We start from the raw sequence: 27883 nt of genomic DNA on the forward strand, positions 1-27883 counted from the left end.
TAAAAGTACATAAAATTAAAGTGAAAGTAAAAATAAACCTACTATTGAAGTTACATCCTTCGATGTTTTGTGAAATATAATTAATCTATAATCGAATCTAAATTGATATTGTAATAACTCCTCAACCGGGATAAAATAGCAATCTCATATCAACTGAAAAACAAAGTAATTAAATTCTTTTTCTCCCTCAATTCCTCCTTCCTTCACTTAATTCTTCCTTAGATTAGTGTTTTATAAATTGGACTTTGTAAGTTTATAAGATTATTCTCTCATTTTTTTTATTTTTTTTCCTTGGATTTTTTTTTATGTTTTTCCCTTACTTTTCTCTCTTCCTCTCTCGTCTTTTCTTTTCTTTCTTTTTCTATTCTGCTTCTGCCCAGTCCACAACATATAAAAGGAAGGAAGAACTGATTTGTTTTATTTTTTAAAGGCAAATAATCATTTTACCCTTAATAAGTCGTTTCACTTTTATTTGATGGTCCTTTTTTTTTTGTTAGCACTACCAAACTCCGTTCATCCTAAAATTTTAATCAGATTTTATTCAATATATTTTAAAATCCCTCGTAAAATTTCAACTCTGATGGCCAGATTGAAAATTACGTCCAATAACATAAAACTAGTCAAATTGTGATTTTTCATCAAATTTCTGAATTTCTCCAAAAATTCTGAAATTTTAATCCAAGCTAAAACATCATATTAGAAGGCTCCACGCAAATTTTCAGAATTGTTTAATAACTCAATTAATAATTACGAATTTGTTTTACATAAGACTAGTAAAAAAATATTATCTTGACATGAATTATAGCCCATCCAAGCCTTTAACATGTCTCCGCCAGTTGTGTGTGTCTATATATATATTCTAAAATATTCAGGATATTTTATTTCTCCTTGAAGGTTGCATTGTTAAGCAACCTTCGTAATTCCTTTTTTAGTTGTGCTGTTTGGAATAGTGCAGCCCGTCAACTTGTGTTATTTTCAGGGTTGTGATAGTTTTTTTTTTTAAATAAAAAAATTGGTACATGAAAAAAAAATTAAATTTCATGGAGAATATTAAACAGTGCAGACAGGCCACCCGACCGAATCTAGTTAATGGGATTTGTTCTATATAAATACTTCAATGCATGATTGTGACCGAAATTATGGCATATTTACTTCAATCTTTCATGAAGCTTGTATATATGGTGGAGTGCATGATCATGCATCTTTGACTGAAACTCTTTCCCTTTACGTTGTGTTTGTGCCTTTTCTTGTGCTCGATCTGTCGAGTTCATACCCAAGATACCTTTAAAAAAAGTATTTGTGCTTTATTATTATAATAAAAGTTAAATAGAGAGAAGAAATTATTATAGATTAAGAGATTTTTTACTTTAAATTTAAATTATAATAGTAGTTTCATTTCTAATTTCTTATCTTTTTATTAAATCTTTCTTTTTCTTCCCTAATAAATCGATAATGCTCGTGTCATTGAGGCGCGTGTAATGCTTCTTGGTGGCTAAATATGATATTCGCGGTCTCACTAGATACGCAGTCATACTCTCTTTCATATGGTGTGACGCGTGTAGACCAATATTATTACACCCGGCCTGGCCCGGCGAGTCGACCCGGGACCCGGTCGACCCAGTGGCTGGACCGGTCCGGGTTTAATAAAAGACTGGCTGAGGCAACAGCCCGGCCAAACTTGGGCGACCCGGCGGGCCGACCCATGACCAGGTTAACCCGGGTGAACCCGGATGAGACATGATTTTTTTTAAAAAAAATGTGAGATTTGAAACCCATTATATATACTCTATGTTCCCAAGAAAAAAGTCATGTTTTTTCAATGTGGGATAAAAAACCTTTTGGTTTAAATACTTTAACTTAAAAAGATAACATAATATCTTTTCAATGTAGGATTTGAAGCCCTTTCGTATATTTACTCTATGTTCCCAAGAAAAAAATCATGTTTTTTCAATGTGGGATAAAAAATCTTTTGGTTTAAATATTTTAACTTAAAAGGATAACATAATATCTTTTTAATGTGGGATTTGAAGCCCTTTCGTATATATACTCTATGTTCCCATGAAAAAAATTATGTTTTTTCAATGTGGGATTTGAAACCCATTAGTATATATACTTTATGTTCCCAAGAAAAAAATCATGTTTTTTCAATGTGAGATAAAAAACCTTTTGATTTAAATATTTCAACTTAAAGGGATAACATAGTATTTTTTCAATGTGAGATTTGAAGCCCTTTTGTATATATACTCTATGTTTCCATGAAAAAAGTTATGTTTTTTCAATATGGGATAAAAAACTTTTTAAAATATTCTTTTAAACTTCATTGTTTACAATATGTATAACCTGTATTTACATGGATTTTTCCATATGAAATATTAAAAATTTAATTTTTTTTAATTTTTCCGGGTTGACCTGAGTTGACCCATGAAACTCAGGACCCCGCCCCATGGCCGGGTCAACCCCCGGGCCAGGTTTAATAACTATGGTGTAGACAGATAATGATTGGATAGCTGTCGATGATCGAGTGTTTGTGTTTTTTTTTTCTCTCTCCTAAAATTAAAGTGTATAATTGTTTTATTTGTTTGTTGTTTGTTAAATTAAATATATTTATTATATTCAAAAACCTTGGATTTAGTATGGCTGTGATGCTATAAATAATGAAAACATTTCAAAAAAAAATTTATCTAGCTATTTTCTAATTCTAACTTCACGTGGAAACTAGGCATGTCATCACTTAGGACATCACTTGACTAGCCATTCGTTGATTTGTATGCCTTAATATTTAGTCCATTTTGATATGTTTGACGACAAAGGAATTATTATAACAAAAACTATAAAATTTAGGCTTTTTCATTGCAGCAATTCTTTTTCGCTCTCACAATTTTCTTTTTCTTCCTTGACAATTCCTATAGTTTTTGTTATTTCAATTTCAATTCAAAAATTCATTTTCTTTACATTTCAATTCCTGAATTTAAGAAAAAAAAATAGAAAGTCGCTTAAAAACAACAAGAAAAAATAAATCTATCCCTTAAAAAAGAAAAAAAAAATGACCCAAGCAAGTGGGACTGTCCTCCATAAGCCTAGGATTTTTTTAAGGCTTAGGTGAGTTGGGCCACCGAGACTCGTGCACCCAAACTATTTTTTTCTTTTAATCTCATCGTTTAACATTGACTTTATATTGAATTTGTTTTTTAATTTTATCATTTAATATTTGATTGATTTTGAATTGATCTTTAGTTTTTTAATCATTTAATAAAATAAAAAAATATTATTGAATCTAATGGAGTTAATAACCCAAGTCACAGGTTTGGCGAGTTAACCTTTGTTGACCTGAGTCAATCCAATATGTCATCATCTCAATATTTTTAAAAAGAAAGATGTCATCTATTTTTATTTAAATTCAAACTACTTTTTTATCAGTCGTTCAAGTTGCATTTGGATCCGTGCGCATGGTCTTTTTTTTGTCATTTGGATTTGTCAAGTCAGTCGAGTCGTGTTAGGACAACTCCTATACAATTTAATTTGAAAATAGGGCTAGACAAAGTGTCGAGTTAGGATTTTCAAGTTTGACTTACTAGATTGGATTTAATGACAATACCAAAGAGTTTCCTATGGTTTAGACACTCTTTTCTTACATTCAAAAGAATTTTGGTTTGACTTGCACCACAACATAGAAAGTAACTTAGTGAGAGAAACTAAAATGCCTATGAGAAATCACTATAGCATTTAACAATAGTTTTATTTTTTTATTTTCATCGTAAAACTTTTTTTTTCCAATTTTAGTATTGAATGCCTAATTTCATGATCAATTTTTCAAAATTTGTTATGTAGAGATGAAATTAAAACAAAAAAGAGACCAAACTATAAAATAAAGAGAAACCTCATGAATAATCTAAAATTCAAGGGAATAGTTCTTTTTTTCCCTCATATACTTTCCTTCTTCTTCCTCTACAGTCGTTATAGTTTTTGTAATTTCAATTTTGATTCAAAATTTTATTTTTCTTTACATTGAAGTCCATGAGTTTAAATAAAAATAACATTTCAAATATTTAAGAAACATTAGTACAACCACGTTTTTAAATACGGCAATAATAAGTTAGATACCTTATTATTTTTCCTCTCACTACTTGCGTCAAAGCCTAGATACTACATACGGCATAGCCATAACTTTTGCTATCCAAACCCACATACGTATCTTGTCATTCTCAGACCAACATAAACAAACACTGCGTGTACAGTACTACTAATTATAAGGTCCTCACTCTACCAGGCTAGCTTATTTTGCTTCTTGGAAGGCAGTTCAGAGCACCCAGGACAGAAACACACTGGCTGGTTTCGGTGCTTACTGCTGCTGATTGCAACCATCAACCACTGGTTTCGGTGTTTACTGTGATGCCATCGTCTACTTTTTCCTTGCTTTGTTTCTTGTTTTCTTTCACACTGTTGAAGCCGCCAAGAGAGAGCTTCTCCTCTGCCATACGAACCGCGTCCATGGATTTGCGTGTTTGATTGATTTTGCCACCGCCCCCGTGACTGACCTCAGCTCCACGTCTAGCTCTTTTGATCATGCACAAGGAGAAAAGGATTGTAATATGGACGTAATTAGTGAGATTTCATATCTAAATCAAGTGATTATCACTAAAGATAATAATTAAAAAAAAGAAGTTGGTTGCTAGTAAATTCGCTATCGAAGTTACCAGTTAAACTCTTTCAAGACTTCCTCTAGAATCCTAGAAACCATGTTTTTGGTATGCTAACACATAAATTAATTTATGATTTTTATATCAGCTGGAGTGATTAAGAAATCGATAATGTTCTCGTCAAAAAATAAACAGAAGAAGAAGAAGAAGACGAAGTGATTCAGGAGAAGAAAACACAAGACGGAAGGAAATAAAGAAGAAAAAAAAGCCGTATGCATGTTCACCACTTATTTGACTGGACTGGAACGAAATTCAGGCGTTGATGAACCAGATTAATGACAAGAAAAGCCACAACATACATGGGAATATTGACCGCCATGATCAAAGTTTTCCGCTGTAGGCAAAGCCTGGTACTAGCCATGCGGAGGACCAAGGTCGACTTTGGCATAAAGCCACTCACCAGAGGCATGCAGGCCATACCGGAGAAATTCTTTCTGTGTGAAATGCTCTAGAACTCTAACTCTATTTACTACCTTGGCATGAGAGTTGAGGCGAGGCATGATCATATATATAACGGATGGTGGATGAGTTTTGCTTTTTTTAATAGTGTTTTAGAGTGGGATTGTGGTTGTTTTTTAAAGTGTTTTTTTAAAATAATATTTTTTATTTTTTAAAAATTATTTTTGATATCAGCACATCAATATGATCTGAAAACACCAAAAAATATTAATTTAAAACAAATAAAAAAAATTTAAAAACGCTTTCAAAAACACAAAAAAATTAGTAATGTGTGTAAAGTGTTTTTAAAAAGTATTTTTTATTTAAAAATACAAAAAAAAAAACTAAAAAAACATCCATTTTATATTTTTTTAAAAATAAATATACTTTTAAAAAGACATAAAAAATAAAGATAGCACAAATGCAAGTAGGAATTATAAACACATAAAAGAGAGCACAATTCCAAGTAGGAATCAATGGCTTCAACGGTTGTACAATTTACTTTACGCTGCTAAATGCCTTTGGAATTTTGCAAAAACAAATGCACCTTTTTCCCCGACAATTTCTTTTCCTTTCCTTTCCAAAACCATTTATGTTTAATCCGGAAAGTATGTGTTATTCTTCCAAATAATTTAATGTAACATGTATATATGTCAAATGAGATATTATTCTCTAGACCATGGGAGGATTGCAAAACAAGCTATGAATGTCAAGAGATATACATTTAAACTATAGTGGCATGAATGTTTTCAAGGACATTGCATTTGGACTTCTAGATTCTATAATTAACATTAACAATTGAATAATAATAAAATAAAATAAAAAACCCAACAAAGAGCTTGGTAAGAACTTGTTTCTTCTGCTGTACACCCTCATCTAATGGCAGTACTGTAAACTCGCATAGTGTTATCTTTTTTATTTTTTAATTTTTTTTTTTAAATTTTTTTCCTTCTTTACTTTTATCCTTTTAAATTGATTTGATTCACAATTAGCCTTGATAATTTGCTTCGATAAACTTAATTTAGGGTTCTTGAGAAGTCAAAAAAAAAGTACCCCCACATTTGATTAGCGTTTAATTGTGCAAAACATTACTCATTTTTTTTAATTTTAAGAAATTGAAAATAAAGAGACTGAAATTGAATTTGAGGATTTTTGGTAAATCTTTTGTCTAGTAAGCGAAAAAATCTCAACTTTTGGGAAATCTCAAATGTCTTCTAACATTGCATTATTCATAAAGTTAATATCTCAATAACTTTATTTAATATCAATTTGAGATATCATTTTTTTTATTTAATATCTCACTTTTACTAACAATGACATAAATGCTTTTGATAACTATTATATATGTATTTCCGTTATATCAGTTTAAACGATATATATATATTATTTGGTAGTAATAATTTTATAAAGTTTTTTTTTTTCTTGTATCACAATATATTTCATAGTGTTTTAGGAAACAATACCTAAAATTCATTCCGTAGGCAGAGTCCAAACTTACTGAATCATTGTCTAAATAATCTACAAGAAATTACTATGTAAAAAAAATAATTCTATCGACCTGGATATTTTTCTTAAGTTTATTTTATTTTTATTCCCCACATTTAGTGGCGTTCAGTAATGTACTATAATAATGCAAATGGGAACATGTACTCTCGTGGGCATGTTACAGCTAGCATGATCGCCAAACTTTACTCTTTACATATTGCTAGTGGAATTACCTTTATTTCTTTCGATCTTTCACTTTCTTCTCTTGTAGACGGCCATGTACGAGCATCCTCATCGCTTTCGGCAGATGTTTGATGGATGCCCATGCATGTCGATCCACCTTGATGAACTGCGTTTTTTCTGCTTTATTGGGGCTGCAGATCCGTTCCTGAGCCGTGATCAAACGACTGGGAATTAATTACATGAAAAATTATGAAGGAAAGAACAAAAACTCCAATTTGTGCTGCAAATTCCATTCAAAGTCAAAAAGAGAACGGCCCTTTGGATATTAAAAACATGGTGATCGATGAACATTAACTTTCAACGTGCAATAATATATAGGAAAGTATTTTGATGACAGAACGCAAGAATAATTCTGTGTTTCTACCACCAAACAACTTATCCTTCTGCATATATTCAAGTTGGATGCTGCCCAGTGATCCGGAGCTTAATTATAAGCTTGTTTATAAACTTATAATTAATACTTGATTAATGACACTGATCAGATATCAGAAGATCTACTTTCTCTTGAAGATATATATATATATATATATATATATATATGGAATTAATTAAAAAAAATAGTTTTATAGTAAGCTGAAGCATGTCAAAATATTCGATATTACCACATGATCCATGCACACCACTTCGTCTTTGAGTAATCATGAAGGTATTCACTCTCCCTTCTTTTTATGAGAGAGATCGATCTGATCGTGTCTCGATTGCAAGATACATAGAGGGATGTGTTGGCTTCAATTAAACGGGAGTATCCAACATCGATCGTTAATTAATGGATATATTTAATATCAAATTAAAGATAGAATTTTTAAGGTTAAATTATTTCTTAAACATTATTTTAGAAATAATTAAAACAAGTCGTGAGATAATGAAAGAACGATGGATTTTCTTATATTTTGTATAGGAAGAAGTTGAAAGTTAAAAATAGATTCATTGTACACCAATGTTGTTTTTAGAAGGGAAATGCCCTAACAGAAGTGAGCTTAAGGGCTCGACAAGGGCTCAAGTCATAGGTTTCTGGTATTATGTTTAGGCTTGATTAATTCACTTTTCATCCTATGAATAGGATGCCAAAATGCTATTTTAAGCCAATATCAAGTTATTTTTGAAATAAATAAACAAGTTTAACTTTTTAAGATTTTATTGGCAAAATGTTTTCACAAAACCGATTTAGTAATAATATTTTGAACAGAGCAATGAGATCATGTAGAGTTATGAGAGTTAATATTTAATGATTTTTTTTAAAAAAGCAAGGCTATTCAATAGCGTTTACGTGACATGACTTAAGGGTTCAACCATTTTTTGCCATTATATTTATCAAATTATGAACAACAATAAAATACCAAGTATTGCTTTCACAAAAACATCTCTTGATTTCAAAATAACAAAGAGAAAAAAATAAGCATGTTTCATTAAAAAAATATGATGTGATCCCAATAAATTTCCTAACAATATATGTGTCTCAACATTTACCAGCTACTTGTTATGCTAAATATGGTTTAGTAACAATGTGATTCGTATCATTATCTTTTACAAACTTGACTTTTTAAGATGAGAGCTTTTGTTGTTATTTATTTTTGACCCTATAAAAAAATCAAGAAAAGAAAAGAGAAAAATATAGAAAAAAAAATTCAAAAAAACAAGAGGATATACATGAAGAAATTCTAGAATATTGCCCAAGTTTGTGGTGAAGGGCCAAAGTGACAAGTGAAAAACTTAGAGGACCAAAACATATAAAATTAGCAACCCAATTCTGATTGATAAAAGACCCTATTGGTAAAAGTATTTTTATTTGGGGTAAATAAATAAAAATTTGGATAGGTAAGGACTTAATGAGAATTTTGAAAAGAGTTAATTGCAAGAAAAAAAATGATTTTTGAAGTCAATTTAGGCATCAAATGAAAGAAATTAAAGTTTGGGGGTCGAGTTGCAATTTTAAAGAGTTACTTTGGTCAAATCAGGGGATTAATTGCATAAAATATTGAAGTTTGATGAAAAATTAGAAATTTGATTGATGAAATCCAAAATCAAGGATCAAACTAAAAAAAAATGTATAATTATAAGGGCTGAAATTGATAAAATGAGAAGCTAAATTAAAAAAAATTAAAAGTTTGATAATCAATTGAGAGTTCAATAAATCATAAATAAAAAATCAAAATGAAAATAACTCTAAATTTTAGAGCTAATAATTGAATTTAGCAGGAGTAAAATTACATGAAATTAAAATTTTGAAAAACAATTGTATATACAATTAAAAATAAAAACTAAAATAAAATCAATTAAATCTCAAATTAAAATTCTAAATATTTTCTTTTTGTTTTCTCCACCTTTCTCAATTAACAAACAGGTTGGTGACAAGACTAAGAGAGAGAAGCAATTATTCTTGCATCGAGTTTCCTGGGCTATTCTTTTTCTTTCTTTTATAATAGGATTTATATTTTTTGGTGTAGATTTTAGTACTTAAGATGTGTTAGTTATACCATATTTATTCTTTTTTCTTTGTTTTTTTTGTCGAAATTAATGATTGATAAAAAATTGTAATGTGAGGGTAATTTTTCCAAAATTATTTTTTTCTTAAATTTAAAAATAAGATAAGATTAAATTGTAATTCCTTAAATAATAAAGATAAGATAAAAAATAACCTATAGTAATGTGAGGGTAATTTTTTTCAAAATTCAAAGATGTTTCAAAACGAATTCAAGAAGAAAATACTTTTTAATTAAAATTTGAAATTGGTTAAAGACAGTTTTCGTACACATACACGTGGAAGAAGATAAATGGTTTCCAATTGTCCCATCACACATGTCATCCTCACGTAGCCACTGCTAGATCCTTCTCTCTTGTCCAATTTGTCGTGCTCAGCTCGCCGCTCTCACAGCCTCCTCGCATTCCCAACAGTACGGCAAACAACCAGCCGGCTCTCTCTCTCTCTCTCTCTTCAATGTCAAATGCCCTCTCTCACATGCCTTCTGCTCCGCCTCCTCTCACAAACCCTGACTTATTTTACTTCCTAATTTTCCAAAATGCCTTCACACTTCCTCTCTAATTCCCCTTCTACCCCTACCACCAAAACCTCTGACCTCCAAAACGACACCGCCGTTTCCCTCACCTCAACCTCCTCCTCCTCCTCCTCCTCCTCTACTGCTCCAGACATGTGGACTTACCTTTGGATCCCTTTCTTAATGTCACTCTCTAAAGAGCTAACCCTAGCTCGAGCAGCAACAGCTACAACTTCTTCTCCTTCGATTCTCCCCCCGAGTCAACTCGCCGATGATGACTCGCCTTCCGTGCCTAGGTGTTCGGCCCCGGACATCAAGTTGAATTACCGGCCGGTGATTGGAATTTTAAGTCATCCAGGCGACGGTGCCTCCGGAAGGCTGAACAACGCGACAAACGCTTCGTATATTGCGGCGTCGTACGTTAAGTTTGTTGAATCGGCTGGTGCCAGGGTTATTCCCTTGATTTATAACGAGCCACGAGAGATTCTTTTTGAGGTATCGAGATTTTTAAAGGAGAAGTGCAGATATTGATTTTATAGCGAGTAGAGGGAGATGGATCGTCAGATAAAATGAAATTGGAAAATGGAATGAGAAATTCTTGAGCTTTTTTATTTGATTGCAATTGAGAGAAATGAAATAGTTTTTTTTTTTAATAATTCAGAAATTAAGTATGCTTAGTTGAGTTAATGATTTGGAGTTAAAAACTTTGTTGATGAAAAAAAATTAAAAAATCAAATACAAAATTCTGAATTATATAAAGTTTTGTGCATGATCATTAGAAGGGATAGCATGGCTTTTTGTTATATCCATTAGGTGATAAATGATGGTCAAGCTTGCTCTATGTTGTTGCATTGCAGAAGCTCAATCTGGTAAATGGAGTGCTCTTTACAGGAGGTTGGGCTAAAACTGGTTTATACTTTGACACTGTGAAGGCAATTTTCAAGGTTGGTAATTTTGTAAAATAATAAAAATTTGTTTTGAATCTCCACGTTTGAAATGTGTTGGGAGTTTACCACAAATAAATAAATAAAAGATAACATAGGAAATTGTACTGTTGGTTTACCCTCCTAGCTGCTATCAATTCAATCGTATTTAACTTGCAGGAAATTTTAGCAAAGAATGATGCAGGCTTCCATTTCCCAGTGTATGCCATCTGCTTAGGCTTTGAAATCCTTACAATGATCATTAGTGAGGTAATGTGTAGCCCGTAATACCTAAAATGTATGGATATATAGACCGTAATGATCTAACATTTCCATTCCAATCATTCCCATATTTTCCATCATGTCCGACTGATTTAGTGCAAGAAGAAGAATTAACAATTAATTACCTTATTAGGATATTTGGTATTAATTAGGATTTTATCACTATTAGTATCAGTAGGGTGTTTTTGTTTTATCATATATAGCCGATAGTGATTAGGACTCTTCAGGACTTTTGGTGTGCCTATGTAAGCACACATTGTGTATTGTTTTTAGCCATTATGATATTAAATTGAGAATTTCAGTTTCAATTTACATAGGTGGATTTCCTCCAGTGTTTTGCAGTGTATTCAAGGAAGCTTTTGTTGATATCTAGGAAATTAGCTTGGTGATTCTAGGTTTTCTATCCCTTTTCTATTTTCCGAGTCTTGTACCCCTTTTACATCAATCGGTCTTTGTTCCATGTCACCAAGCTACTCTTGTCTCAAACTTTATTCCTAATGATTCTGCTCCCTGTGAGATGCATAATTAACTTAACACAGCCTTACAGTGCAGTTGTGAAGTGTTTGCTAGAAACTCTTTTGGGCCCCTCACGTCTAATATTACAGAAAAATATCAGCAGTGTGAACGTCATCGCAACTATAATTGACTTCATGCGGCATATTCTGTTTTGTTTGCTTGATCATCCATCAATGTCAAAATGTCCAAGTAGTTATTTCAAATATTAATACACTTTTAGTGGAAATGCTTACAACTCTAAGATACTTTCACTTGAGAAATGCCCGAGAAAAGCAATTTTTGAACTCCCTTTGTTTTCAATTATGAGCATGACTGTTTTTTCTTGATAATAGGACAATCAAATTCTGGAAACATTTAATGCAGCAGATCAGGCTTCTACTCTTCAATTTATGAATAACATAAATATCAAAGGAACTGTATTTCGGAGGTATATGCACTGTAATTTTGTCCCATCTTGTTAGCTTTGGTAAAAGCTCAAGCATTCCTCTTGTACCAGGTAGTATAAGCATTCTCAAATCTTTGTATTTATCAAACACGATACACTTCATTTTTTTAACGAGGTTCTTAGTTTCTTTATAGAGCCAGAAAAGGAACCTAATGTGTTAAACAGTGTAAATAGCAATGAATCAGTGCTGATCCTGCAAAGCAGGGATTTGTCTCAATGACCAGCGTACCTGAATCTGTCTTGAAACCAATAATCACTTACTTTGCTAAATCAAGAAAACTTTAAGTTCTTAGATGATCTAAAAAGAGAGAGTTGATTTTTTGTCAATTTTTTAGTTATTCTAACTCTCTTATATGCAAGTAAACAATCATAAAACCCAATTAATAGCACCTAGGTCATCAATATTTGTTTTACTTCTTAATTTGTAGTATGTTGTTATCTCAATGTCATGTTCAACATGCCAAATGCTTACCTGTGATTTTAGTCCAACTTAATTACTAGCATGGAGAAGTTTCCCTGGCTTTGATATGGTTATCACGTCATTGATACAGTTTCTCCTAACTTCTTTGACATTTATTGTGAATTTTGTTTTCCTTATAAAAGTTCTGTTGTGTTTCAACAGCAGCAAAATGATACTTTTAAATGTACCAAGCATGGTTGTTAACATCGACATTTCTTTGCAGATTTCCTCCAGATTTGCTTAAAAGATTGAGTACAGATTGCCTAGTCATGCAAAACCATCGTGTGAGTTCAAAAAACTAGTAGTACCTTTGGAATTCGTTTGCATGGTAAAATATAGTGACACATGATACCCTTTTACTTGTTTCTCTCTTTGTTTAGGATTCTCTACTAAAAGGCATTTTAAACTTCAAAAAGGAGCATGTGAATTTTTTTTTATATAATTTTATTTTGGTGCAGTGTTCTGTCTTATAAACCAGCATTACCTTCTCATTTCCTCTTGGTTGGAGATCTAGGAATGTCTGGATATGCATTTAATTCAAATCAAGGAGAAAGTAAATTAGATTTCCTCATAACCCAAGCATATTTTTATACTCTTATACTGAAAAATAGTCCCTCAAAAGTAAACTAAAATACATTGGCTGATGAGTATCACTCAAGTCGAAGACAGAAAGATGCTATAGTTGGGAGCACATATGGGATCTAGAGTTTTTTGTTTGTGTTTCCTTTCTTGGGAAATATTTATATTTGGCATTTCCAGAATTTCGACTAGATTAGGGAGATGATCCATGCTTGTTTGCTTCCCTCAATTCCAAGTTTTTCTACTTGCTATTGAACCATGATTGTTGTGTTAATGCTGTCTTTGATCTTTAAAATTCCACTGTTATTCTGAAATTAGAATCCCAATCTTTAGCCAGAAGGCTGTGTCATGTTGTTTTATTTAACTTATCTGATTTTCCATTGCAACAGTATGGCATCTCACCACAACGGTTTCAGGAGAATGAACATCTATCTAGTTTCTTTGAGATCTTGACTACTAGTACAGATGAAGATAACCAGGTAATGGATGCATTAATTTTGCAATGTAGTTTTCTATATGCTGGAAGAGCTCTAATTCTCTTCCCAACATCTATTTTAGGTCTATGTCTCCACTGTACAAGCTTGCGGCTATCCTGTGACTGCCTTCCAATGGCATCCTGAGGTATTGCTATATGTGCTTTGCATTAGAGCTATTGTGATTTGTTTGCAGATGCATGTTTTGGTTGGTCAAATACGTACTCAGGAGAAATATGGAGTCAGATACTCAGGAAATTTGGGAAGGATGATGAGTCATATACCCTTAAAAAAGGTTGTTTTGGAATAAAGGGAGGCAGCTGTATGTGTTTTGTAGTTGCAGGAGAAATTCTAAGTCAATTTTCACTCTCGGTATTCCATTCCTCCTCATCTATATGTAAAATACATGCAAAACTATTTTCTTACAGCAATGGTGTCATATAAGCAAGTTTTGTGTATATGTGTTTAAGTTGAGTTTGGTTCTTTTACCTTCTCTTTTTTCTTTCTAAATTTTTATGAATGGTCTAGTACTTTTACACAGATCAGTCATCCATGCATTCGGTTTAATCAAATTGAGCTAGAGTTAAGGTCTGAGCTCTTTTATGAAGTTGAAAGATGGCAGTTTTTTTATTAGCTCTAAGATGATGCATACCAGGAGGGGTGGGGGATAGAATGACATGATGGTATTTTTATAGGTCAACTTTAACTTCTAAATGCTTTGAACAAATGGTCCCTCATGGTATGGTGCAATTGTCAATTTTCATTCCGCCCTGATCTGCCTACTGTTATTGCAATTTTATAATTGCTTATAGTGATGGGATCACTAATGACTGAAATGTGACTGTTGATCCAAATGATTTCCAGAAAAATGCTTTTGAATGGGGTTTATCAATGATTCCACACTCAGAGGATGCCATTCAAGTTACCCAACACATTGCAAACTTCTTTGTTAGGTGAGGATTTTGTTGTGCTGAAAAGTTGTTAGCTCATGCTGTAAACTTTTTTGAGATGTGCTGAGAAGGCAATTCGAGTGTTTGCATTCTGAATTGAGGTTGCATAATTTAAAAAGAGCAATGTCATTCACATGCATGTTACAACAAGTTTACGATGGCTGCATGATTGTTTCTGTAGTATTTTGTGAGAGCTCTGTCAGAAGTCCATAAACCTCACGAAATTAGAGTCCAAATGCATGCTTCATGACCTTTCTTTTCATCTATTTATGGTACTTTGTTGTTTACAGGAGTGATTAGATAAAAAAGAAACTGATTCCAGTAATTTATTTTGTGCCGCAGTGAAGCTAGAAAGTCCTTGAACAGGCCATCTTCTCGGAAGGTACTCGCCAATTTAATCTACAATTACAGTCCCACATATTGCGGGAAAGCTGGGTGAGTGAATTGACTCTTGAGATTAGATTGCTACCAAGTTTGGCACTTGCATTTACTGATCTGCGTCTCATCTTATATTCTTCTATAGGAAGGGATATGATGAGGTTTACATCTTCTCAGAGCAAAAGGCACCGAAGTATACAAGGTGCGCTGTGCATGGTGATTGTCATGGACATGTGAAGTTGTAAATGTTTAGGACTCAACTCTTCAAATCTGAACGCTTAAATTGCATCATTGTCTAGGCTGAAGATTGGACTGCACTGTAAATTGCCATATGTTAATATTGAAGATTTAAGGAATGTACGGTAGAGCATGAAATTATTATTAGACAAGGCGTGTACTAAATGAAAAAAAAAAAAAATCTTAATAGGTAATGCGGAATGTAAAATCAATTATTAAAACTCTTACCATGTTTTTATAATGCTGTTTGTAACCAGCGTTTTTAATATCAGATATAATTAAATAATAATTGTTTATTTTACAATTAGGAAAATGGTGAGGATAGCACGCCTTGTTTGTATTCATGTGGTATATGGAGGCCGAGCATTTTGTATGAGTTATATTCAAGATAAAGATAGCACTCATCAAATACTTGAACGAAAGATTAGCTGGAATTAACCATCTAGGTGGTGGCCTAGTGGTAAGAGATTGGGACCGAGAGATTTGTTACCTCTGTGGTTTCAGGTTCGAGCCTTGTGGTTACTCATATGATGACCACTGGAGGCTTACATGGTCGTTAACTTCAGGGCCCGTGAGATTAATCGAGGTACGCGCAAGCTAGCCCGGATATCTACGTTAAACTAAAAAAATAAAAAAAAATTAGCTGGAATTTGAACAATAACAACGAACATACAAGGATAATTACCTCTATTATGTCCTGGTCAAATCTTGATATTAAAATTATAGGACACGAGCCTGAGCCTGGGGAAGAGGCTTAGTAAGAGCACTATAAGGTTAATCTTTGAAAGACACATGAGCGGCACCACATTGGACATGATCTTTGATGAAAATGAAAGTGGCAACATGTTTCATTTCTGAATGAAATTAACTAGATTGGGAGTGTTTTTATTATGAATTGTATTGTTAGGTACTATAAAGTGTTGTCCTGTCCTCATCAGAAATTTCTTAACAAGAAAAGTTGACGGTAAGAATTATACTGAAAAATTATTGGAGGTATAAGATTGAGAAATTGAAATCATTCTTTTACATGCTAGGGACACAGAAACCATTTTCAAATATAAAGGTGGTTTTGAGAGAGGTTGAATCAGTGTGAGTGAGGGAGCCATCTCCGATGATAATATCATCAGATTCAGTATATGGTATATGCAACGAGAGGTTGCTCAGGTGGGGGATAACATGGTGAGAAGCACCATTGTCAAGGAGCCGCCGTGATGAAGTCTTGGGAGTATCTTCAACAAATGAGCTTTTGGCAATCAATGCATTGAACTATATGTAAGGAGGGACATCGTGTTGAAGCATGACCTTGAATCTTGCAGATGTGGCACGATCTCTTTTAGTTGAGTTTGGTCCTCTATTAGTTAATTTAAGGTAGCGATTTGCACTATTAGGTGACTGACTCCGGCTCATGTTGCTATTTCCTGAATGAGGCGGCGGGCGGCGGGGCCGTCGTAGTTCGACTTTTTTTTTTTATTTTTAACAGAAACTCTATCGCTTCTGTTTTTGGTTCCAAAAGTGGCGGCACTTTTCCTTTGTTAAAAGAAAACCTAATTTTGACGAGACTACACTTTTTACAACTTTTGACTAAAATAATACTATGCTTTTATATATATATATATATATATATATATATATATATATATATAAAAGTTAATTTTTGAAAATTAATTTTTTATACATTTTAAAATTATTTTGATAGGTTGATGTTAAAAAAAAATTAAAAAAAAAATATTATTTTAATATATTTATCAGTGAAAAATATTTTAGACTATAATTAGTATCACACTCTTAAACACTTCAAAAACTAGATTATTGATATATTCTTATGCCATGGGTCACACGTCGCTGGTTAGAAAAAATTTTAATTTAAAAAAATATTTAAACATAGTTAAAACCTATATCTTAAATTATACCCCATGATAGAAAACCAAGTAGCGACATCAACTAGAGGTCCAACACTTCAACTTTTCACACAAAGAATAGTGTTTTGTTTGCTAATATCTCTTATTTTGAATGCACGTCAAGTCATATCCAGCTTGCCATTTTCAAAGAACTTCTTGAAAGTTTATAAGTAATTGTCAAACCTTTCCATTACTAGAGTGTTCATAATATTCCGACAAAACTCCATTCCCCCCACCGAGCTTCGCAGCTATCCTTGGTTCAGAAAGGTCAATTATGGGTGTGTTTAGAATTATTGTAATTTTAGCGGTTTAAAGTATTTTTTTTGTTTAGAAATACATCAAAATATAAAATTTTATTTTTAAAAAATTATTTTCACATCAACATATTAAAATGATAAAATATAAAAAAAATTAATTTTAAATAAAAAAAATTTAAAATTTAAAAAATAAACCACATTCCCGGACATACCTTATATCTTTCACACTTATTTCAAGTATGATGTCATTTAAGTATCACAGTGCTTCTAGATCCCACCACTTTTTCAATAATCTATTCACTCGAAAGTTGTGTTTGCCCTCTATTCTATCTATCTTAGGAATCACATCTTTTAGCCATCCTTCACTTTTATCATAAACCACACTTGTCTTCGTACTCTTCCTAGCCAATATGACAGGTGTTTACCTGTCATATCCACTCATCTCCAGCCGTGTCATGGGCTCCAGGGAGATCTGTACTTAAGCTCTCATCTTTTAACCAAGGTGACTCCTCTCTTTCGTCATAGGATGATCACTCGCATGTATTTGGTGTTTGCTTTGTCTAGTAGATTCTTGTGGACACTTGTCATTACTTACTTGGTGATAAACCTTTAGCTTGTGTCGAGTCACCGCGCTATTAATCTTGTCTCATACATTCAGGGCACCTGTAGCTAAGAGACAGTCTAGTCTTGACTTTCACAAGAAGATTTTCCAAACCTGAAGCTTCCCTTGGCAATTTGCCGAAATTACACCAATGATCTATTTTGTGGGGAAAAAAGAAATATCAAGTCTTTTATTAGCTTTTACTCCATGAAAATCCAATAGTGCTTTACTCCTAAAATGCGGTAAACCAATTCCTTCATTCAGTCGCTACCATCCTGCTTTCTAACGTGCTTCACAAGACTTGTTTTCCATGCATCCTTTCCATAAGCCCGAGCTAACTATTCTGGTTATAGAGCAACCTTTATCGTTGCAATTTCTCCATGGCTGCTTTATAATTTAGATTTTTTTTTACTGTACAAAGTGCAAATCTTTACAAGGTTCCAAAGTTTTGTAGTTTGTAAACCTATAAAATCCAGAAACCTATGAAAACTCTTCAAATCCCCATGTCTGAGAGGACTGATCAAATAACAAATTTCAACTCAATAATGTGGTCGAACACCCGACAAAACCGCCCACTAGCAAGCAACCAATCTCTGGCTATGAAGGTTATTTGAAAAAAAAAACACATCTTTTCACTAAATTCAAACAATTGTTATGCTGTTGTAAGTAAACCAGGACTACAGCAGAGCAGGAAAGTCCAATTGAAAATGTAAATGCAATAAAATGACCCAACTTTTTGGAAAGCATTATATGAGATAATATACATGATTTACATTCAATCCTGTGCACAAGGTGCTAATTGATCTCTGTTCTCTGTTTTTAAGTTTCTCTGATCAAATTTGTTGGCTCACTCAAAACGTACTTGGGTAGTTCATATTTTGCACCTGTGGGAACATTTTGAAGACAACATGAAAATAAGATATATATCAAATATCTATCACATACATGAAAAACCAGCACATGATAAACTCTATCGGCATAAGAAACCTTTAGCATACTCTTAGCAAAAGGTGCCAGAACTATTACAAAACTATTGCAGAAATGAAACGAATCTGTACATCCTGGTTTTGCAAACAGAAAAATCACTGCTTTCTTAGAGATTTGATGTTGAGCACAAAAGTTTATGCAATAAGTAACTGAAGGATCAAATACCTCTTTCATCATAGCATATTGTCAAATCAGCATTTTGAACGATAACACCAGCACTGTCCACAATTGCTTGCGCAAGGGATAGTTCAGCATCAGCAGCAGCTCGAAGTGCATCCCAAATCTCTGGCATCCAAAAAATTGGAATAAATATCACAGAATTAGATGTAATAAATTACTTGAAAGCATATTTTAGACTTCTTTGTATAAATGTAAGGCAATCAGATATTATTTTTTTGTCCTAGAAGATCCAAAACCTTTTCACCTTTACACATAAGAACTTTTAGCAAGACTAGACAGATGGCGAGACAGCATTATGAATATTTGATCTTCAGATGTGATAATTTCTCCTCTCTGTCCCTTCTTTTATCAGCTACAAAAAAAGAAAAACACATCTACTAACCACTGAAGTGATAAATTAAACTTCATATGTGGTAAACTCTCCTGCACATCCCTATCTTTTTAGAACAGGAAAAAAAATTTACTAACCACTGGAATGGTAAAAATGCTGATTCAGTTGGCAGTTAATGATGCTATGATGAAGCCTTGGAATGTAACAGGCTAGGTTGACATGTGTTTGCTATTGTCACATGTACAGTATTGGTATGACTTGTGTATGATATAGAGACACAAGTCGGCAGTAGTTCCTGTCATTGTTGCCTGCAGTAATATATATGGGGTAACCTATGCAGATATTCAGGTCCAGTTACAACTTTTACTTGATCCTCAGGGCATTCTTGAAGCACCTATGACGACAATATAAGATCTACAATAGCAGAAATGGGGCAGGCTGGCACTAAATAAAAATCCTAGGAATTGTTATATCATATTCTTCACTAACACTATACGTCATATTCATTATTCCAAAATGATTCTATCCCTTGCTTCCTTTTTTTGCCATTGCCAGATATAATTTCTACTCCTTTTGTCTTTGGCAATTGAAGGTGCCCTACATATAGACTGAATAATAGAAGCATATGTGGTAGGCCTTGCAAACAACATTAAGATTCTCAAGTTAAAGTAAAAATATTACGAGTAGAAATAGATCTCTCACAATTGCAATGGCAAACTATCATTAAAGAGAGTGGAAACCTAATTTACAATGCACATCTCCAGCAATGCCAATGGCCAAACTGTCATCAAGGAGAGTGGAACCTTAAAATCACAAGGCGCATCTCCAGTATGAGCATTTATACATTCTAAAATTTCCCACAATTCCTTGTATATCCACAAAAAGGAGGCAGCTAATTGTAAATCTTTAAATGAACAGCCAGGAGTAGTCTTTTGAAAATCTTCATGGATGCTTCAGCATAATGACACCCAGGTCAAAACATAAAAGTTCATCTCAGCAGAGTAATGTTTTATTATAATTATGTGCTTGAATTACGCACACTGATTAGAGTCATGACAGACAATTTGTAGGTAACAACTGATGGGGAGCATCCAAATCACACCCCTCTTCAGTTTGAATATTTTTCATAGCACAGCGATTCAGAAAGTTTGTGATTGTTTTCTTTATGTTCACCCCTAAGCTTTCAGTGACAGTTATGCATGAACACATATGAATCACAGTCTAATCAATGTAATATGGTGGCAATTTCTCAGGTTCTTCGCAATCCCCCTCTATAAGGTTTCCAATATTTTGGACCTGCACCTCTCCATGTAATTGCTCTCGAGAATTCTTACTTGTTATTCTGTATTTCAATGTCACTTTTCCAATATTTTGGACCTGCACCTCTCCATGTAATTGCTCTTGAGAATTCTTAACTGTTATTCTGTATTTCAATGTCACTCTGGGATTTTTTTATATATATATATATATATATATATAGTAACAAAAGAACAGAGATTTCCATATTCAACAAAAGATCATTTATTAATTTCTTCTCATTCATAAAGTAATTATTACTCAACCCAAGAGAGGTGTAGTATCCAACGGTTTATGTTTGTGAAAATTTCTAGTGAAGGGCTATAGGTGATATAACATTCCAAGGACACACTACCTTTCCTTCCACCATAGTGAGGTGCAGTATCCCAAAATTCATCACGCATCTGCATAAGCTGAGACTTTGTAATAGGCTGAGGATGCTTCCAAGGTTTTGGCTTCCTGATTTTCTTCACATTCCCTGTCATAATCACAAGTATAACATTAGTCTCTATTAATCAGCATAATTATATAAAGAATGATCGCCATTCTCCTTCACCAGCAACTGTTGCCTAACATTGAACCCTTAGTAATGGAATCAAGGAAGTGACAGCAAAGGGCATGTTATGACTTTATGCATAAGACATACCACGAAGTGTGCATGTGTGTAAAGAAAAGAAAGGGGGCTTTCCTTAGAACTGCAGGTTAAATTTGAGTGCTCCAGTTTTATTATTTTACATGAAGCGGCAATGAAACAAAGCAGACAGCAAGGAAATGCACTAGAAATAAAATTCACTGCTCCTCTCCTTAATTGTCTATCTAGCCTCAGTAACTGAGTTTTCTAGATACCCTCGCCCCCTCCCAAAAAAAAACAAAAAAACTCGCACACGCACATAGAGAAGAGAATAGTCCAGAAACAACAAAATAAAACATAGAAAATATAAGCAAACTGAAGAGTACACAGGCACAACCAAATGCATGGACACATAAGATCTCTGTCTCACAGACATGTGCACATGTGAAGAGATGTCAAGTGCAAAAGCTTTATGGATTACAAACTTTAAAAGCCAGCATAGAAGATGCTTTTACATATGGGTTACATAAATATGGTAACCAAAGGAAGTTTGAAACTGATGCAGAAATTGACAGAAGTCCGTCGGTAATTGAAGATTTCACTATTCCAGCAATGAAATGTGCCAACAGAACATACTTACCAAACATTCTTAATTAGATCTAAAAAAACAAGCACATTTTTAACCAAAAAAGGTAATTAAGTTGTTCCGTGCTAGCATAAATGGAAGCTAAGCTGGAATTGAATCAGCGATCACTTTCTGTAGATATACAACTACTACGTCTATTTAGTAATACCATCATCTTAAATCTAAATCCCCGCGCGGAAAAGAAAACACACATCTATAACTGTAATTTGAAGCCAGTTAAAATGCCGCTTAAAACAATGATTAGACTCAAATCTCTCGATGATAACAGACTTAAAAAATACCCAACCACTCATCTACAGCCCTTTGAAATTGCACCAAGCTCTCAAACCGATAACAAATGACACTCATTTCTTCTATTCATTTGATTTTATCAATCACAAATCTATACAAAGAAAAAGAATGAAACCACAGCATTCAGTCAAACATGTAGTAGTTCCTGAATATGTTTCGAAATGAATGAAATCTTCAGCTTTTTATTCTGTTTTACGGTTAATAGATTTATCAGGAAATTGAATAATTCTCTCTTTATGTGCTTATCGATATCCAATACAGAACCATTTTAACCTAATTTAAATCCTAATACTGAGAAATCTATCATTTAATCACTAACTAGAAATTAAAATCTCAGCATCAAAAAAAAAAAAAAAATTCACACTATCATAAAGATTTTCAACAGATTGAGAAATCACGGCATGCATTGTAATAACAATACAGAAAACAGAAAGCTAACAATCCTATTATTTGCAAAACATAACGTCCAAAATCAGTTACGATTAGATTCTGCCCTTTTCTTTTCTTTTTCATGGCAACAACAACAACTATAATATAAAAAAAATCCAAAACAGACATTGGGTAATTAAAATTATTTTCTTAAGGTTTCTCGGCAACCAAACAAACAAATAGAAAAGGAAGAAAGATCATTAGAGAGAGAAAGAGGTTACCGTCTGATTTAGCTTGTGAGGATCCAGCACATCCCATTCTGAGTTTGCTGTAAACACTAAACAATCACCTCAAAAGAAAGAGAGAGAGAGAGAGAGCTCTTAGAGAAGCTTCATTGAAACGCAAGTCAAAACGAAGTTCCCTTTGGTCTCTGCTGGTTCCTAGAGAGAGAAAAAGAGTGGTTTATGTTTATATTTATTTATTTATTTAGAGGGGGAGGGGGTTTGGTATTTTAGTTTCCAGTGAGAGTCGTAAGATGACGTTGATGATGGTATATTAATATAATTATTCATGATGATGATGATCATTGCTTGATTATAAGATAATTTTAATGGAGAAGCAAGAGCGAGAAGCTGGTGAGGTCGGAGGGGGCTTTTCGTAATTTTGTGATTCATTACTGGGTGGGTTTCTGTGCACTTTTTAAATAAGAATAGGAAGAAAAAAAAAAAGGGAAAGAACTAAAGAATTATTTCTAAAAATAGATAAAGATATTCTTATTATTTTTTTAATAAGAATAATATCATTCTTTTTTATGTTTATTTCTATTGTTTTAAAAACAATCTTATAAAATAATCCATCATATTTATAATCAGTTTGTTTTTTATTTTAAAAGCGTTTTAAAAAAATTACTTCAAATTATTTTTTTTATGTTTTTACGTTATTTTAATATGCTAAAGTTAAAAATAAATTTTAAAAAATAAAAAATATTATTTTAATTTATTTTTAAATAAAAAAATATTTTAAAAAAATAATTATTACTATAATACCAAACGAACTCTTACATTGAAAATAACATAAACTCCTCTCTGACAGTATTAAGAAATAATAAAAATAAACAACCCATTGTTTTATTAAAAAATAGGTACATAACCCTGATGAGTAGTTCAACTGGTCAGGTTTTGGGTTTATTCCTCAATGGTCACGAATTCGAACCCTCTCAGAGCCACTGGAGGCTTACACGATCATTAACTTCAGGACCCGTAGGATTAATCAAGGTGCGCGTTAGCTCGGACATCCACATTAATCTAAAAAGAAAAAATAGGTACATCAACTCTCTTCAATTTTATGTTTTTTTTTTTTTAGTGATTAGCTCTTTCAGCCAATCAATTACTCGTGGGGGAAGATGGTTTGCCCTCCATTATTTATCCTCTCCAATTTTATATTTCATCACGATAGATTGATGTTGTGATATAAAAAAAATCAGAGATAAAAATCAGCTTTTTATTATTTGTTGAAAATTGCAAATTTCACAATTCCCATGGTAGAGTCAGTCCTCCATGTCCTATCTCGGACAACACTCTAAACCAAAATTTTTCTAATATATGTGCGGTGTCGAAGCCACACTTTAATGTCAACCTGTCCTTATATCTTACAGACTATATGGTAAAAAACAAAAAGATCAGTTCCACTGATTGTCTCCTAACATCTAATCGAGTTGTCTTTACATTAATTTATTGTGTTTCAATTCGTCCAGGTATAATATGTTAAGAACTTATTCTTAACAAGGAGTCGGTGAAGTGAGAAAGGGAGATTGAGAGTTAGAAAAAATTAAAAAAGAAGGAACTCTGTAAAAAATTAAAAAAAAAAAAGAGAAAAAAAAGAAGAGAAAAAGCTGGCAGCAACAGTTTATATGCTATTGTTACAATCTTTTGAATGATTGGATAGGAACAACAACAACGTAGTTCCAGGCTTCATATTCCTCCTTGGAGCCATAATTTTATTTCTTTATTTGTCTATAAGACTACTGCTTTAAGAACGCCTAATCTCCCACCACAAATTCTCTTTATACCAAAGTTTTAAGACCCGGCCCGGTGGCCGGCCTGGTCCAAGGCTCGGGTTCCGGGTTTTGGCCGGGTCACCGGGTTTGACCGGGCCGGCCGGGTCAATTCTTAAAAAAAAAATCAAAACGACGTCGTTTTAGTAAAAAAAAACAAAAGTCAACGAGTTTGTCACCGGGTCTTGACCGGGTCTTGCCGGGTCATCCGGGTCACCGGGTCGACCCGCCGGGTCAGCCGGGTCACACCGGGTTTTTTCTTCCCCCGTTTTTTCATCAACCCGGCCCGGTTCCGGCCCCGGGTCGGCCAGGTCCCAAGCCGGGCCGGATTTCAAAACTATGCTTTATACTCTCCATTTATCAGCCACTTTCTTTATTATATTTCTTATCAAATCCAATTATTTCTACAAATCTCTTCTTTTTTCTATAATATTTCCCAATTTCAGCTATAGTAAAAGTATCTAGCAATGTTATTTCAATTGTTAGAGGTGGATAGACATGCATAACAAAAGAATCGTTTTTATACTATAATGGTAACTGGAATTATAACATCAATATGCAAAAGCCAACCATCAGTACATTTATGTAGGATATTCATAGACATACACCTTAAGTATATTTTCAGGAATTGATTCATTCAATCTTCTTCTTTTTTTATAACCGTGGGTGTTCGGGTCAGCTTATACGCATCTCGACTAATCCCCCGAGACCCTGAGGTTAATGACCAAATAAGCCTCTAGTGGCCTTGAGGTTTGTGGTATTCGAACTGGTGACCTCTAAGGAGCAAACCTAAGACATGACCAATTGAGTTATACCCCTCAGGGTTTTGATTCATCATTTCTGATTGCCCATTAGATTGTGGATGATAAGTTGAACTCATAACCAATTTGACTCCTAACAACTTGAATAATTCCTTCTAGAATAAATTGGTAAACATCATGTCTTTTTTAGTCATAAGGGTCACTGGTAATCCATGTAACTTAAAAAAATGGTTTAAGAACATCTTAGCTACCATCTTTGTAGTGAAAGGATGTGATAAGCCAATGAATTGACTTAATTTGATAAATATATCCAAAATCAACATTAGTATCCTTACCTTTAGAATTTAGAAGTCCTTCCACAAAATCTACCACAAAATCTATTGTAATGTCTCTTCAAACTCCACTAGGTTTGGCAATGGTTGTAAGAGTTTAGGATAAACCACCCTTTTTATTTTTGCTTGGTTATAAATATCACACTCCTTCACTAGCTGTTTCACCATTTTTTTCATCAAAGGCCAATAAAACATAGCTTTAAGCCTCTTGTAAGAACTTTGAATTCCAGCATGGCCTCCTATACAAGAATCATGAGCTGTTAACTACTTTTTCCCTCAAGTCACCTTATCTTCTAATCACAATTCTTCATTTATACTTTGAGAATTTTGTTTATAAAATATACTCAAGTCATTTGTAAGCACCAATTAATTTCATAGTAATGATCTCGTGTAGTTGAGAATTATATTTGTAGGAATCTATGATCTTCTTATACCATGTTGATACTATTATTAAAATGGCATTACAATTACCCTAGCCTTCTATAACTTCTTCATCAGCAATTCTCAATCCTTTATCGGTCACCATCCTCCTTGATAAAGCATTAACAACTGTATTCTTCTTTTCTCTTTCAATAAAGAACTTGATACCTCATCTCCAATGGTTTTGTCAAACCTTTCCCCTACATGGAATAATGATTTTTTCTGATCTAGCAAGTATTTCAAACTCTCATGATCAATTTTGATAACAAATTGTTCATACTCCATATGACTTGTCCACTACCATTAAAATTATAATATATTCCTTCTTATATATAAACAGTCTCAAATGCTTAAAACACAAAATTTTACTAAAGATAACCAATGGTTTCCTTTCCTGACTAAGTATTGCTTCTATTCTTATAGACCAAACATCAGTTTCTAGTGTAAAATTCCTTTTAAAATCAAGCAATGCCAATACTAGTGCATCACACAATCTTTCAAAATCCATTTATGAATTCTTATTCCAGCTGAATTTTTTTTTTTTTTAGCAATTCAGTCAAGGGCCTATTTATAATTCCAAATCCTCTTATGAAGTTCTTATGATAGCTTGCCAACCCCATAAATCCCCTAAGCTCTTTGATTGTTTTGGGAATTGGCCAATTTCTCATTGCTTCATCTTTAACTAGCAGAATATGCCATAAATAATCCACTTGTAATTCATAGAATATACATTTAGATTATCTGGCAAACAAGTGGTGATCCTTTAATAATTCCAGTACTATCATGAGGTGACTAACATTCAATTCAGATGTAGGGTTGTATATTAGAATATCATTAAAAAAAACCAATACAAATTTTCTCAAAAAAGGCTCTAACATATTGTTAATTAATGCTTGAAATGTTGTATGTGCATTTATTAGTTCAAATGACATCACTTTGAACTCATAATACCCATGGTGTGTTCTGAAGACAATCTTTTTAATGTCAATAGTATACATCCTTACTTAATGATAACTTGATCTCGAGTCTAATTTCAATAAATACCATGATCCATGCAGCTTATCCATCAAGTCATTTATCAATGGAATTAAAAACTTGTTCTTTATATTCAACCTATTCATTTGTATATAGTCTATACAAAACCTCAAGTTGTTGTAATTCTTATTAACTAACAATACTAGAGAATAAAACGGGCAACTACTGGGTTAGATTATCCCATTAAGAAGAATCTTCTTCACTAATCTTTTAATTTTCTCCTTATATATAAAAGAACTATAAAGCCTTATATTCACTGGCTTGGCACTTGGAATCAAAAGAATTTTATGATCTTTACTTGAGGTTACTAAAATTTAGTTCTTCAAATATTGATTCAAATTCTGTCAGCAAAGCCTTAATTACAGGATTAACTTCTTTCTACCTAGATTCCATTTTAGTTTCAATTGAGAAAAATTGTGCTATAAAATCATATATCGCCCTCTTCAAACTTTTCTAAACTTTGGATACTATGATTAACTACAAGCTAGCCTCTTCAATGATTCTTTTAAGCTCAATCATCATGTCACACATCCTTAACTTTAAGACTCTCAAATCTGCTTGAAATTCATGCTTTTGCATCAACTATTAAAATCTTGGACAAAATACACTACACCTCATTATGCTTTCATTGGTTATAGTTACTACCAACACAATAGTTTTCTCAATGGTATTTATAATCTCATTAACCACATATTTATCTATAAAGTTGTGGGTACTATTATTGTCAACAAGAATTATAAGGTTTTAATTTTGATA

The 27883-nt window shown here is 32.9% G+C and overlaps 2 protein-coding genes and 1 long non-coding RNA gene across 3 annotated transcripts; 1 reads left to right on the top strand and 2 right to left on the bottom strand.

The window, feature by feature from the left end:
• Positions 1-4019: 4019 nt before the first annotated feature.
• LOC7472337 (uncharacterized) lies at positions 4020-5189 on the bottom strand. Its single transcript, XR_002976755.2, has 2 exons — positions 4997-5189; positions 4020-4554 (listed from the first exon to the last, which is right to left on the bottom strand). It is a non-coding gene; the product is annotated as an uncharacterized LOC7472337 (long non-coding RNA).
• Positions 5190-9671: 4482 nt separating this feature from the next.
• On the top strand, positions 9672-15218 carry LOC18103357 (gamma-glutamyl hydrolase 2). The gene is made up of 10 exons (XM_052445532.1): positions 9672-10351; positions 10714-10800; positions 10960-11049; positions 11910-12004; positions 12706-12766; positions 13451-13540; positions 13620-13682; positions 14399-14487; positions 14827-14919; positions 15008-15218. Exons 1-10 carry the CDS (start codon positions 9881-9883, stop codon positions 15105-15107), a joined length of 1239 nt encoding a protein of 412 aa, XP_052301492.1. The 5' UTR covers positions 9672-9880; the 3' UTR covers positions 15108-15218.
• A 3243-nt stretch (positions 15219-18461) lies between these two features.
• On the bottom strand, positions 18462-23087 carry LOC7455934 (uncharacterized). Its single transcript, XM_002317413.4, has 4 exons — positions 22808-23087; positions 21005-21127; positions 19008-19127; positions 18462-18739 (listed from the first exon to the last, which is right to left on the bottom strand). Exons 1-4 carry the CDS (start codon positions 22842-22844, stop codon positions 18675-18677), a joined length of 345 nt encoding a protein of 114 aa, XP_002317449.1. The 5' UTR covers positions 22845-23087; the 3' UTR covers positions 18462-18674.
• Between the last annotated feature and the right edge of the window lie 4796 nt (positions 23088-27883).

Source organism: Populus trichocarpa, chromosome 11 (assembly GCF_000002775.5).
Source record: "Populus trichocarpa isolate Nisqually-1 chromosome 11, P.trichocarpa_v4.1, whole genome shotgun sequence".
Classification (NCBI taxonomy): domain Eukaryota; kingdom Viridiplantae; phylum Streptophyta; class Magnoliopsida; order Malpighiales; family Salicaceae; genus Populus; species Populus trichocarpa.

What these genes read in the sequence shown, in the direction of transcription:
- LOC18103357 (XM_052445532.1), top strand. Translation starts at nt 9,881, where the DNA reads ATGCCTTCACACTTCCTCTCTAATTCCCCTTCTACCCCTACCACCAAA. An exon ending in CCTTCCAATGGCATCCTGAG is followed by an intron (nt 13,683 to 14,398) that starts GTATTGCTATAT and finishes AATGATTTCCAG; the next exon opens with AAAAATGCTTTTGAATGGGG. An exon ending in ATTGCAAACTTCTTTGTTAG is followed by an intron (nt 14,488 to 14,826) that starts GTGAGGATTTTG and finishes TTTGTGCCGCAG; the next exon opens with TGAAGCTAGAAAGTCCTTGA.
- LOC7455934 (XM_002317413.4), bottom strand. Translation starts at nt 22,844, where the DNA reads ATGGGATGTGCTGGATCCTCACAAGCTAAATCAGACG. An exon ending in CTCACAAGCTAAATCAGACG is followed by an intron (nt 21,128 to 22,807) that starts GTAACCTCTTTC and finishes TGATTATGACAG; the next exon opens with GGAATGTGAAGAAAATCAGG. An exon ending in AATATGCTATGATGAAAGAG is followed by an intron (nt 18,740 to 19,007) that starts GTATTTGATCCT and finishes ATGTTCCCACAG; the next exon opens with GTGCAAAATATGAACTACCC.